At 54.3% G+C, this 14,190-nt stretch overlaps 1 protein-coding gene across 1 annotated transcript; it reads left to right on the plus strand.

Annotated features, from left to right (window-relative positions):
• The first annotated feature begins 1,546 nt into the window (after positions 1-1,546).
• Positions 1,547-13,947, plus strand: INKA2 (inka box actin regulator 2). The gene is made up of 2 exons (XM_065927287.1): positions 1,547-1,751; positions 12,741-13,947. The coding sequence occupies exons 1-2, from the start codon at positions 1,716-1,718 to the stop codon at positions 13,563-13,565; spliced, it is 861 nt and encodes a 286-aa protein (XP_065783359.1). The 5' UTR covers positions 1,547-1,715; the 3' UTR covers positions 13,566-13,947.
• The last annotated feature ends 243 nt before the right edge of the window (positions 13,948-14,190 follow it).

Consider the following 14,190-nt stretch of genomic DNA (forward strand, 5'->3'; position numbering starts at 1 on the left):
GACTACCGCTGCCCAGCTTCATCCAAAGGGGGCACTCGGGGCTAGGCCGAGAACCCTAGATAAGGTCCACTGTAACTGCGAACCCGGGGTTAAGTGGAGGCCATCCCACTGGACTCTGCAGTCTTCACATCTAAGGATGTTCCTGGCTAACCTCCCTCCTCTTTCGCTCCCATCTCGCCATAGTAAGCAGAAGTTGCTCTCTTTGCCGGCACGGATCGGAATAGCCGAAGCTTGTGCCTTCGCTTTTTGCTCCCTTTCTCGCGTCTTCACACGGTTCTCACTCGGAGACTCCTAAATTCTGCCCGGGGCAAACTTTCCGCGATAATTACCTTGAAATAACACATCTCTGATTGTGCTAATTACTCTCGTGCCCTGCAACACCCCCCCCCCCCAACCCGGGCCAGGACGCGTGGCACGGTGCCTGGGCACAGGGTGGGAACCGCAGCCCCAACACGCACGGCGCCTGGTGTTGGGGCTCCTGGGCTCCTCTGGGAGGAGCGCCCGGGTCGGCCTGCAGGCCCTTCTCCTATTCATCTGCGGCACCTCCACGGGCCAGGGCCTGGCTGGAGCTCGCACACCTCCGGTGCTTGGGCCTAGTCTGTTGTACAGAATCGTGGCATCTTTGAGTTTCCTCTGTCTTGTCCGACTTAACAGAGAGCTTTGCAAGTGGCCAGAGCAAGAATTGGGATAACTGGGGGAGAGCAAGGCTTGCTCCTCCACCCCTGCCCACCCTATTGAAAGCAGCCCCTATCCCATGACCCTATTTTATATTCTTTTCTTTTCATAAAGAATCATTACCTGAAATCGCAGTGCCTATGTTTTTGTTTTTTGGTTGTTTTTTTTTTTAAAACCTGTTTGTCTTATTCCATTCCGTCCCGCCGCCCCATGTTCGTTCTTAAAGCTAGAGAGCTTGCGCGTCGTATTCAGTATCCGCACGCAGACCTCCAACCCTGTCCGGAGTACTAAGTAGAGCCTCCTTTGCTTCGTGTTAAATACGTGAATGGACCGAGCGGCGGCTCCTCCGCTCCCGGGGTGAGGAGTGGACGGGGAGGACCTTACATTAGGAGGTCAGGTAGGCCCACACTTCCCAAGTCCACTTTTTTAAACAGTTCAGAATTCAAAAGAGCTGCCGAGTGGCATTTGGGGTGGAGGGTGCTCCTTTTCTGATCAGTTTGGGAAACTGGGTTGACACTGAGGCACTCAGCTTCTTCCGAGATTGATACCCAGAGCCCATCCCTAAGTCGGGGCGCTGTCTGGGGGGGGGTCACGTAATTTGTTGGGGGACGTCAGTACAGTCTGGCGTGATGATACCCGCCTCCGCCGCGCGGACCAGGGGCCAGGTAGGCGTCGCCTGTGCTAGCCTAGGCCCCCAGGAGCCGAGGTCTCCGCCTCGTGCACACACCCGCCCCAGGGCCCACCCACGGCCGCCCAGCCCGCGCCCCCTGTGCGCTCTCCTCATTGGCTGAAGGCGTCCCCCTGAGTTCTCATAGGCTGTTCCACTTTTCCCTCCGCCCCCAGCACGGACCGCGCGCAGCTAGCGGAGGGGAAGTGGCTCCAAGTCCAGACCTGGGAGCCGAGCCTCCGCTCTGCGCTGCGAGAGGCGCGGAACGCAGGCTGTCCGGAGCGCCGGTTCAGTGGGACCAGTGAACCCACCCCGGGACTCTCTCGTGGAGCCGAGCCCGGCCAATGGGCGCATGAGGTAGAAGAGCAGGGAAATGGACTGCTACTTACGCCGCCTGAAACAGGAGCTGGTAAGAGCGGAGCGGGCGCCGGGGTGCGGGAGGGCTGCTCCGCCCCGAAGGGTACCTACCTGGCTGGGGCGGAGGAGGTCCGGAGAGGAGAGGAGGGGACGCGGCTAGCAGGCGGCGGACAGGACCTGTCCTGGGGGAAAAGGGCTGCGAGCAAACTTGTGTGAGAGGGAAGCATTCAGGAACTAGTGAGAGGGACCGAGAGCCAAGCCAGCTCCGACCGAAGTGCGTCCTGAGATCCCGAGGGAGCAAAGAGGGCGCACCCGGGACGCGGATGCCGGGCTGCGGGAGCCGCACGGGGCCGCGGGAGCCGGGAGGAGGGTGCGCGGCCCCAACCCTGTCCGGGGCAGGAGGTCGGCCGGGGACTGCTTGCTTGCGGGGAGCTGGCACTGCCGCCCCCACCCCCACCCCCCAGCCCTGGCGGCCGGGCTTGGCAGGGCTGGCGCGGCTGCGGGGGCAGGCCCGGCCGGCTGTCTGCCTGGGCTTGCCTGCCAGCGGGGAGGGGGCTGGCAGCTGGACCCGCGGGGGAGGGCCCGGCGCGGGAGGAGGGGCGCCGCCTGGCAGCTCGCGAGCGGGAGAGCGGAGGCCCAGCCAGATGTCAGGTCTGGGCTTGGGGAGTGCGGAGCGAGCGTGCAGAGGATGGGCTGCGGGGGCTGGAAGTAGTGGCACCGTCTGGGGGCGTGGGGAGCGGGGATGGCAATCGCGCAAGGGGGAGAGGAGCGCCCCGCTGAAACTCCGTTGAGGGGCGGCACGTTGCTTCTCACCCACTTTCTATCCCACCCTCTCACACCTGCCACCTCTCTTGTTCTTTCCACCACCAGAATTCAGATATATATTACGGACGTCCCCGCACCTGGGCCCCCACGCCCATCCCTGTCAACCAAGCTCTCCTGGGGCTTTGCCTCCGTCTCTTTTTGTCCCTTTTAGTCTGTTTCTCTTGGAGTCGACCTTTTTTCTGTCTCGCTTTTCTCCCTTCCCTTTTCTTCTTACTCTTCAGAGTCAGGGGCATCCAGGCTCACGACAACAGACCTGGATCCAGAAAGTGTCAGCCCGTGGCTCTCCAGAGTCCAGGACAGCCTCTCCCACTCTCCACACTGAGGAGGGAACTTGACAGTTGTATCAGGGGCCAGCTTGGGGAGGAGGGGGAGCTTATAGCAGCAGGTGTCCCTTTTGATTCTTCATGGTCAAGTGGCCCAGGCACTCTTTCTGTCCGTCCCACTCCAGGCCTGCCTTCTCAGGTCAGTGGTCATTTCTCTGGGAGTTCATTCTGAAGCCCTTTTTGTGGTGACCCTCAGATGGGAACTTTAACCAGAGGATTGCTTCTTAGATGAGGGACAGAAGAGTCTCCGTGATGTCCCTTCCCATGATCATTTTCTCATGCTTTCCATGTCAGTTTGGGATGGCTGGTTCCAGCCCACACATACACAATTCTGACTTTTCCCATTCCTTTGTCCAATACCAGAGAGAAAGGTCAAGGTCACCAAGAGGATGTCTGAAGTCCAAGACTCAAGTCAAGAAAAGAATCTAACAAAATCCTCTTTTTTTTGCTTGGAATCTGGGACCACACCACCCACCTCAGGATCTGCCTTAATAGAGGGTTTGTGGGTGTTCCTGGCATGGGCTTGAATTTTAAAATCCCACTGATTTGCATTTTTTACAGCACCCTAGGTGGGAGGTGGTGAGGGGAGGAAGACAGTCTGTGGATGCCAGGAGAATAAAAGAGGCAACAGGAATCTGAACAGAACTGAGCTCCAGGTCTTGATTTGCACCCTCTCCTGCCAAGGACTTGAGCCCCAGTCTCCGGGAGGAGGAAGGGGAGAGGCTGAAGTCACCCAACTCCCCATTAGCTTTCATTTGGCCCTTTGTCTGAGCAGCTTCAGCCTTTGCCTCTCTTGGAGAGGAAGTCAAATGCCTGGCCTGGGGCCCAGAATGACACTCAGATGGGAGAGCTCTGCACCCTCCTCCACCGATGGTGTTCCGCCCCCTCCCCAGTGCCAGTTTGCCCAGAAAGGAGACCAAGTAGAGTGACAGGCAGAGCTATCAGAGTCTTGTTCACTACCTGATGCCTCAGCCCAGGACTTAGGTAACAGAGCCAAATCGCAGTTCCTCTGTTTTCCCAATGGGAGTGACAGAGAAAGTGGAGCTGAGTTAGCTCAGGCTCAGCCTTTTGACTCCTCTAAGGATTTTGGGGTTTGAATTCAGTGCAGCTTGGTCATGGCTGGGTTAGGAAGGTGTGTGATGGGGTGGGAAAGGCTTATAGTTAGTATGTGTGATGAGCTTAAAGTGTGTGTGTGTGTGTGTGTGTGTGTGTGTGTGTTCATCTCAGGCAGAATCTTCCCCTCCCACCCAGGAGGGACTGTGTGTTGCTTGGCTTTGCCTTAACTTAGTGTGTGCCCAAGAATGGCACTCACGTAATACTAGTGAAGTTCTATGTTCATTTATGCCATTAAATCCCCTTTAAGAAATATATGTCCTGAGGATGCTGTGGGTTAAAGCTACTGGGAAAGGAAACATGAAGAATAAGTTGTGAAATTATCTTTGTTGAAGGTGTTCTGAGCTCCTCTCTTGCATCCTGGCCCTGCCCTTGGCCTGGAAAATCTGGACAAGAAGAGTCTGTTCCTGCACAACTGAAGTAGCAGAATTTCCCAATTTTTTGAGGCAGAAAATTTGCATTGTAACAAGCGAGCACTGGAGGGAGGCTGAGGACTGGGGGATCCTGGCCTAGTTAGGTTGATGTCTGGAGGACTAGCCCTTTCCCCCTGTTCAGAAGAGGATGGGGATCTGGTTTCAGGGCTGAAATGTAGCAGGAGAGTAGCAGCAGCTGACACACTTCTTCATTAGGATGAGAGGGTCAGGCTGTAACTATTCAGTAGGGAATATATCTCTCCCCACTCCAGCAGCAAAGAGGGGCCCTGCCTGAACACTGGCCTTGGGACCAGCTGTTCCTTATATGCTGCTCCCTTGAGGGCATCCAACAAATGCCCTCAGGCACACAGAGGAAGCAGATCTAAGATGCTCAGAGGGTGTCACTCATGAGTTCAGATCAGTGTAGAAGAGCACATAGAGTGCATAACGGGTGAGTCAAGTATAGTCAGGCTGGGAAGGCTTCCTGGAGGAGGAGGAGGAAGTTGATAAAGTCAGCTTCTGGAATGTCAGTCCTAGCCAAGGCATGGTGAAGCAGCAGGGAGACTTCTCTCGGGCCAGGAAGGTCCTTCTAGGACAACTTGTTCCTAGAAGGCAGTTGTCTGGCCACTAGCGGCCAGAAGTTTAGGAGGTTCTGGTACATGGAGGAGGACCAGAGCATAAAGGCAGAATAAGGAGGAGATAAGAAGGTGATAGAGGAGATACATTTAGGAACAGCTTTCAGCCCTTGGGGCAAAAGAGCAAACTTTCTGAGGCAGGAAACAGCTTCTGCAAAGGATCTCATAGTGTGATCGCCCTTGATGGTTAGATCTAGGGTGAGACGACTTTGGACTAGACTATGTGGGGTGGTGTGTTCAGTGGGAAGAGCATGGAGCACAGGGTTTGGGATCTCCAGGTCCAACTGAACTCAAATCCTGGCTCTGTGTGACCCTAGAAGATGACATCTCTGTGCCTTGGCTTTCTCATCTGTAAAATGTCTTTTTTTTTTTTTTCCATACCTACTTTAGGGACTGCTCTGTGGTCCAGTGGTTAAGACTTTGTGCTTCCACTGCAGTGGGTGTGTATTCAATCCCTGGTCAAGAAATTAAGATCCCAAGGAATTAAGATAAAATAATAATAAAAATAAAAACAATATACCTACTGCATACAGCTACTGTGAAGATTATGTCAAGTGCCTCCCCAGCTGTATATCCCTAGCATATAACACAGTACCTGATGTTATGTAGACGCTTGGTAAACTCACAATGATGAACTGATCAGACTGGCGTACATGTGTCTTTCATTCTCAGAACACACTTACTGAGTTCATACTATGTTTAAAGCACTTTGCCAGGCACTAGTACAGTGGCTACAAATATAAACAGACACTGACCTTGCCTTCTGAGAATTAACAGTTTAATAGGAGTGATAATAATAACATTATTAACTGTTAATACCAATTCACAATTTTTTATATGATATGCCAGATAGCTCATGTATTGTGTCAGTTGCCAGAACAACCCTGAGAAGTTGTAGTTCTGTTATTCCCATTGGATAAATGAGACATGGAGAGGCAAAGTGACTTGACCACAGGATAGGGCTGATAGGTGACAGAGCTAGGATTCAAACCCAGCCAGTCTGACTGCAGATCTCACACTCAGAGTTAGCATATGCACGCAGATCTCTTGCACAGAAATAGAGGATACGAAAAAAAAAAAAAAAAAAAAGAAATAGAGGATACGTGCTTGATGAGAGGCATGCATTCAGTGCTCTGAGAAAGAGATTCCCTCCAGCTAGCAGATCAGGGAAGGCTTCATGGAAGAGGTGACATTTAAATCAGACCTTGAGGGATAAATAGGAACAGGAACAAGAGAAAAACGGCATTTCAGGCAGAGGATGAAGTGATGTGACCAAAAGATGCAGTGATAGAAATCATAGGAGTGTTTGAAGACTGTCTAGAGGGGAGATTTGAAGACTCACTTGAGTTTGGCTCGAAAATAGGGTATATGTAGAGAAATAGTGGCAACAGGGCTGAAAGAGCTGTTGAGAGCAGATTATGGTCGTGGTGGTAGGGGTCGGGGGGGTGAATGCCATGCTGAAGAGTCTGGTCTTTTCCATATGTGTTACAGAGCAGCGTGATTAGAGTGATTAGAGATGTACCCTGGGATCTAGGAGGTGGTAGGGGGTGGAAATGGCAAGAGAGCGAGGAGACTGAGGCAGGAGGATAAGTTAGATGGTCACTACAGAAGTCCACGCAGTGGAGTATGAAGACCCAAACCAGAAAGGAGAAAAGGAAGATAGCTTTTTGGGTTTCCTTGGATGCCCAAGGTTGGGTTGATTGGCTGCAATGGAGAGGGGCTAAAGCTGGACAAGGGGAAAGTGAGGCTGGGAGCTGAGCTCCCTACAGGGGCGAGACTGGGCTCCCCTCTCAGTCTGTCTGCCTCTTGCCCGGGCACAAGGCCCCCAGTAGATCGTTCATTTGGGAAAGTGGGCTCATGCATTTCACACCCGTCCTTCCTCCAGCTCTTGGCACAGTTTCTGCTTTACCTTCCTGTTGAGAGTTCCAGCCAAGAGCAGGGGGCTGTGAAGGTCCCTATTCACTCAGCTGCAGAATGGGCCACTTGGCAAAAGTGGGGCTTTTCCCGCTTCCGGCCCTGAACCCCCTTCTCGCTTCCAGAGGGGTTGAAAGGAACTGTGTGGGGATCTTGTGAGTAATGGGAGTGGGGGGAGCGAAGCGGGGCACACTGCCAGGCCTATGGGCAAAGCTGGAGCCTGCGTCAAAGGATTCCGGCTGAGCTGGGAGAGGGCGTGAGATGGATAGATGCAGGGCACAGCTGTGGGATCAGTCAGGGGCCGAGGAGAGGGCTTGGGAAGGTTGCCGAGGATGCTGGTGTCACATTTTCCCATCCTCACTCCTCCCACACCACAAAAGGCCCAGCAAGTGCCAAGGGGTGGGGGGAGCTGTCCATGGACAGCTGACCCCACACTACCCCATTGAGTGCTCGGGGCTGGAGGGCCAGCATGGTGGGTTTGGCCTCCCAGCAGCCTCTTCCCCTTCAGCCCCAGGCAGGCAATTCCTCTTTTCCCCTTTCAGATGAGTCAGTAAAGAGATGCCTTCCGTGGAAATGAACTGAATTGGGTCCTGGAGTCCCTCCAAGACTTCATGCTCTTCCTCCCTGTGTGATGATAAAATTGCCCTCACACATTGCACTGACAGTCCTGGTTTCTTCTCCCAACAATCCCACGAGGCTGCGAACTCAGGGATTATGATGACATGGAAAGCTCAGGCCAGGCGCGGCATCCCAGTCCTCCCCCTAATCCACCTCGGAACCTCAGTCTATGGATCAGTGTTTCCACTGGAGGTGCCCAAAATATCAGGAGATACTCCGCTGAAAAGCTTAGTTTTAAATAGAGAAAGAAAGTGTTACCGTCTGTTTATGGAAAGTGATATACGTTTCGTATAAATTTCCATATAAAAACATTTATTCACATGAACAGATTAAAGTATTAAATAGGAGCCGAGGTCATTTATAGATATGATGAAATCATGACAGAAAGTCTAGGGAACTGTGTTCGGGCAAACACTGAGGGGGAAAACAAACCTCCCAGATCCCAAGTTTCCTAACCCATAAGGTGGGGATGACTCCACCTGCCTCGACAGCCTCCTAGTAATTATGGTCACGGTCACGTAGAAGACAGAGCAAGTGCTGCACACACATGCGAGGGTTATCATTTTACACTCAGACCGAAGTACAAAAGGTCGGTGAGTTAGCGTCATGTTGAGTGGCCGAGTCAGGCGGCTGGACAGCCAGGTCCCCGCAGGACGGCATGGGGCTCCTTATACACACTGGCTTGCCCCGCAGGCATCCAGCTCTGACGCAGGGAGGAAGCCAGGGCTGGTTTAGACTGCAGCGGGAGAGACTAAAGTTTGACAAGAAAGACATTTTTAGAGGAAGTGTTAGGGGCGGGAGATGGACTGTGGGCTGGTGTGGATGCGAGGAGGCGGTGAGACCTTTCTCAGAAAGGATTCACACAGGATACACTTGTCATGGGTATTGTGCTGGGTGGGGGAGCAGGCTACCTCTGTGCATGTGTGCATACACGTGTGTACAGGCATGTAGGAGTGTGTGTGAGCTGGGGTGGAGAAAGAGAACAGTGACTGTTAGAGCCATTCCCACTAATCAGAACTAATTAGACCCTCTTGCAACTTTCCCAGGGCTTCCCAGGGTGGCTCAGTGGTAAAGAATCCGCCTGCCAATGCAGGAGACGCTAGAGACACAGGTTTGATGCCTGGGTCAGAAAGGTCCCCTGGAGAAGGAAATGGCAACCCACTCCAGTATTCTTGCCTGGAGAATCCCATGGACAGAGGAGCCTGGCAGGCTACAGTCCAAGGGGTCACCGAGTTGGGCACGACTGAGTACACACATGCGTGTGACTTCTCTGCCTGAGCCCTGGGGGAAGTCGGGTGTGATTCGGCAGTGGAGACCAGAGAGGAGCTCAGCACCCGCAGCTTGGAGACGGGGACTCACTGTTCATTTATAGCTCAGGATTCTCTCAGACTCAGCCCCTTTCTTTTACAGCCACCCAGCACTGCTCCCTCTTGTTGCTCTTCGGCAAGAGACACCCTGGGATCTGGTCACGTCCCACGCTCTGGGGAAGACAGCAGCCTGCCCTCTGGCCCTTTCTCCTTGGGTGACATCACTCCCCTGGGGCTGCTGGGAGCGGCAGCTCGCCTCCCAGCCAGGCCCCAGCGGATGCTCTGACCTCCCCGACGCCCCCGGCCTCCCTGTTCCCCAGCCTCGGCCTTCCTCCTTCCATTCTCAGCGCGCTCACAGCTGCCTCTTGCCCTGCAGTGTCAGGGCTCCATGGCCAGCTGACTGAATCCGGCTGGACAGTGGGCAGGGGCTGCTGAGGCTTCCCTTTCCTTCCTCTCTCCTTCCTCTGCGTGGGGCCACGGTGGGAGAAGGGACCGGACGAGACGTTTCTCCTTGATCGGGCCACTTAGATGAACAGAATTCTGTCACTACTTTGTGTTAAGGTTCACTGAGGAAGAAATGTGCGGAAGTTCTTAGGAAGTCCTAAACTAAGAAAACAGCCACACGTAAACACATATTACATCATGTCATCTGTTCAAAGCTGGACCAGGAAGGAGCTCTTATTCCCATTTTAAAGAATGCAGAAATTAAAAGACACACTTTAAATAGCCTGCCCAGATTACACGGCAGAGCTGGGATTTGAACCCTTTTCCATCTGTCTCCAGTACCCAAGATCTTAACCAGAACACTATCATTTTCCATAGGGCTGTAACTTCAGCTCTTATTTACTTAAATGGGGCCTCTTTTTAATGGGCAGCCCTGAGTTCATACATTACCCACACATTCATTCTCACTGGAAAAAAAGGTACAGAATATCAGAGTTATTTCTTAAGGATTTTTCCATACTGGAAGAAATTGAATGGGGTCATTTCATTCCTCCCACCGCCTCTGATCTGGACTGTGTTCAGCCTTCTGGAAGGAAGCCTGCGAGCTCCAACTCCGTGCCTCTTGGTGAAATGAAACCTTGAGAAGCGTCCCCGACTCTTTCTTCCTGGGTAGTGACTGATCGTCTGAGGGCAGCAAGCAGTCTAGGAGGGGTGACTCGGGGTACTCCACGTCCATTTTATGGATATGTAGCAAGTGCAGAGGTGCTGGCTGGGTTCTGGGGTAACACACTGATGTGCAGACCTCAGTCTCTGCCCCCAAGAAGTAGATGCTCAATGAATGTTTCATGAACGACGCAGCAGTTATACGCACAGAAGAGCTGGGGCGGTTCTGAGAGGGGTGAGCATTTTAAGTGTCACGGAAGAGGTTCGACGGGAACTTGGGGTGTACATGGGAGCAGATTATGCTTCTGAGGGTTGGAGGTCTGTGGTTTGGTGGCCAGAAGGCCGGCGAGGAGGCTCCTGCTGCACTGCAGAGAGTGGAAGGACAGATGTGCGGCATCTGGGGACAGGAGCTGGGGTGGAAAAGCCAAACTTGACTCCAAGGCTCCAGGTCGGGGTGAGTGTACAGGGAGGGGACAAAAATAGGAAAGTCAGAGCAGCAGTTTGCCGGGAAGGGACCTTGAGGAGTTTGGTTCAGGGCTTAGAGTCTCCTGACTCTGCTCTGGGTCTTCCAGTTGTGGCCAAGCTGCCCCCCAAAGGAAGGAGTCAGGAAGGTGGCAGCCACAGGAGACAGAGCAAGGGGCTGCCTGCACATGGGGGCCACACCACAGGCTGTGTCTCTAGCTGCTGCTGCCACCACGCAGATGGAGCAGGCTTGCCCAGCAGCCTGGCAGACCCCAGGCTGTCAGGCCCAACCACCACTTCTTGCTCTTTCTTGGGCAAGGTGCTGAGTGTGGGCAGTTCTTTACTCAGCCAAGGCCTCCTTGGCTTCCTCCACTGTCCATTCGCACTGCTGGCTCTGGAGAGCCTGACCACCAGGGAAGCCTGGCCAGGGCCCCTAGCCCCTACCAAAGTCAAAGTTGGCAGGGGCGGGTCTGACCCCAAAGCCCGAGAGGGTCAGCTGCCGGCACAGTGCCGCAGAGACTCTGCGCCTTCCCTCTGAGCCCCCCACCCCCGCACCCCAAGGGCTGAGCTCTCTGCCTTAGGACACGACTGGGAGGTAAGATGATCCCTGTGGGTCTCCAGGGGGCTTAAGAAACAGATGGTCCCCTCACATGAGGTTTGCCGTTGTAACTTGAGCAGATCTGGAGAGGGAGCTGGCAGGACCAAGGCAGCTTGGGCCCCGGGGATGGGAACCTGGTGAATGTTATCAGACGCAGCATCCCCTGCCCAGCCTCCAAACTGGGCCCTCATCCAAGTCAGTCTCCCAGCCCCTTCCAGCTGGCACCTGGGGCTCGAGCCTCAGACACCCACAACAGGGCTGGGGACCCTGTCCCCACTCTTGGCGAGGGCAGTGTAGCCAATTGGGCCAAGACGACAGGAAGAGCTCTGGAGCCAAGTCTTGAGAGCAGCTGAGAGAGGACAGGTGTTTGGAAGGGAGAGAAGGGCTGGGCAGAGCTGGGTAGCGTGCATGCATGCTCAATTCCTTAGTTGTGTCCAACCCTTTGTGACCCCATGTCCTGCAGCCCACCAGGCTCCTCTGTCCATGGAATTTTCCAGGCAAGAATACTGGAGTGGGTTACCATTCCTTCTCCAGGGGATCTTCTTGACCCAGGGATTGAACCCTTGTCTCCCGCATTGGCAGGCAGGTTCTTTATCACTGTGCCACCTGGGGAGCCCCAGAGCTGGGCAGGGGTCTCAGCTGAACAGAAGCTTCCTGACTCCTTCTCTCTTTCTTGACCAGTCAGATGTGAACAGCAGTGAGATGAAACCTCAGGCCTACTCTCTGAGCTCCTCCTCTTCCCCTAACGTTCCTCTCAATCCTCTTCCACTGCCCAGCACTCCTGAGGTGGTCCTTGGTGGTTAGGACCCTAGCATTGGGAGTAAGATGTCCTGGCTTCGAATCCCAGCAACATGCGCTGGGTAACCTTAGGCAAGTTACTTCACACTGCATTGTGGTTAATGCATATGTTAACATGAGAATTATAATACCAACTTCCTAGGGCTTATATAAAGATAAAACAAGATGGTGGGCACTGAATACTTAGCTCAAGTTCTGTTCACAGTATGCTCACAAACTGTTACTGACATCGTCATCCTCGTTTCGTGAAGGCTCAAGAGAAGCAGGCAGAGACACAGAGGACACACATGGACACAGAAGTTTTTGTATCCTCAAACTGATCTCGGCCCCACCTCTTACTATCTGTGTCATCTTGAGCAAGCTGCTTATGTGCCTCAGTTTCCTCATCTGTAAAATAGGAACAGTATTAGTCACTACCTCATAGGGTGGGTATCCTGGTGGCTCAGACAATAAAGAATCTGCCTGCAGTGCAAGAGACCTGGGTTTGATCCCTGGGTTGGGAAGATTCTCCTGGAGGAGGAAATGGCAACCCACTCCAGTATTCTTGCCTGGAGAATCACATGGACAGAGGATCCTGGCAGACTACAGTCCATGGGGTCACAAAGAGTCAGACATGACTGAGCAACTAACACTTTCACTTTTCATGGAGTAGTTGGAGAGATTAAATTTTGATTAATTTATCCATATGCATATGTGTATACCTATATATAGCTTAGGACAGTGCCTGTCTTAGCAAGTCAGCTGCCTTTAATATTATTTCCTTAATCTAGCCATATCTGTGTTAAAACCCCTCCTCTCCCAGTCCTGATCTGCACTATCTAGGCCGGACAGAGACGGGGTCAGCGGCAGGCTGGAGTGACCCTGGAGGTGTATATTTGGGGAGCAGCCCTTCCCCTGGCTCACGGGCCCTGTGCTCTCTCCCCTGCAGATGTCCATGAAGGAAGTGGGTGATGGCTTGCAGGATCAGATGAACTGTATGATGGGGGCGCTGCAAGAACTGAAGCTCCTGCAGGTGCAGACGGCCCTGGAGCAGCTGGAGATCTCTGGAGGGGGTCCTGCCCCGGGTTCTCCCGAAAGCCCCCGGACACAACTCGAGCCCCCTCAGTGGGAGGGGTCCTGCTCCCCCTCCAACCAAGCTTCTCTTGGCAGCACCAGCAGCGCCAAGTTTCCGTCGCCTAGAAGTGTGTGTGGGAGGGAGCTGGCCACCCCGCCCAGGACACCGCTGCCAGAGCCCCAGAGCTGTGCCCAGCAGGGGCCAGAGCTGGCGGAACCCGATGACTGGACCTCCACCTTGATGTCCCGGGGCCGGAACCGACAGCCTCTGGTGTTAGGCGACAACGTTTTTGCGGACCTGGTGGGCAACTGGCTGGACTTGCCAGAAGTGGAGAAGGGTGGCGAGAAGGGTGAGCCAGGGGAGGCGGGAGAGCCCAGAGGAGGGAGGGGCCAGCCTCGGGAGCTGGGCCGCAGGTTCGCCCTGACAGCAAACATCTTCAGGAAGTTCTTACGTAGCGTGAGGCCTGACCGCGACCGGCTGCTGAAGGAGAAGCCAGGCTGGGTGACACCCACAGCCTCTGAGCCCCGGGCTGGACGCTCCCAGAAGGTCAAGAAGCGGAGCCATTCCAAGGGCTCTGGACATTGCCCCTTCCCAGGTGCCTCGGAGCCCAGAAGAGGAGAGAATGCTTCCACCAGCTGCCCCAAGGCCCTGGAATCCTCACCCTCCGGCTTTGATATTAACACAGCTGTTTGGGTCTGAATCCCAGAGACAGAAATGTGACTGAACCCAAAAGGGCCAGGTCCCAGTGCTGGGCCCCTGGGAAAGAGGCCAGGCGGGGTCCCTTCCCCCAAGAAAGGCCGAAGAAGAAGCAAGAGGGCCTGGAGCACGGTTGACAGGCCTGTGGTTGGGAGAGGCTGTGGTAGGGGCTGGCTGGTGGGGGAGGGGAGAGTTCCTGGACAGAGAGAGTGTGTGTTGCTACCCGGCTGGAGGTAACAGCAGGGGAGGGCCTGAGGGAGGAGACCAGGATATCCATCTGACATTCCTTCACTGCCCCCAAAGACCTCAGTTGAACATTCTGCATGGATCTGATCTGGCACCGGGGCCTCAGGTTCCCCAGAGATGCCGCCAATAAAGCCCTTGTTTCTCGTGTCCCCAGACTCGTGTGCTTCCTTGGCACCGCACTGCTCCAGCACAGGTATTAAAGCCCAGCCCTCCTGGGAGCAGGAGCAGAGTGGCAAACTCCCACCCCACTGCGTTCTGTTGCCTTTGAGATTTCAGCCCATCCCCAGACCCTGGGCTACAGCTGAATAAGGAGTGTGTGTATAAGGAGGGCATGGGGAAGCCCACGCCTTTCCACAGGAGAGAAAGCCAGTATTTGTAGAGC

This window comes from Muntiacus reevesi, chromosome 1 (genome assembly GCF_963930625.1).
Source record: "Muntiacus reevesi chromosome 1, mMunRee1.1, whole genome shotgun sequence".
NCBI classification, from domain to species: domain Eukaryota; kingdom Metazoa; phylum Chordata; class Mammalia; order Artiodactyla; family Cervidae; genus Muntiacus; species Muntiacus reevesi.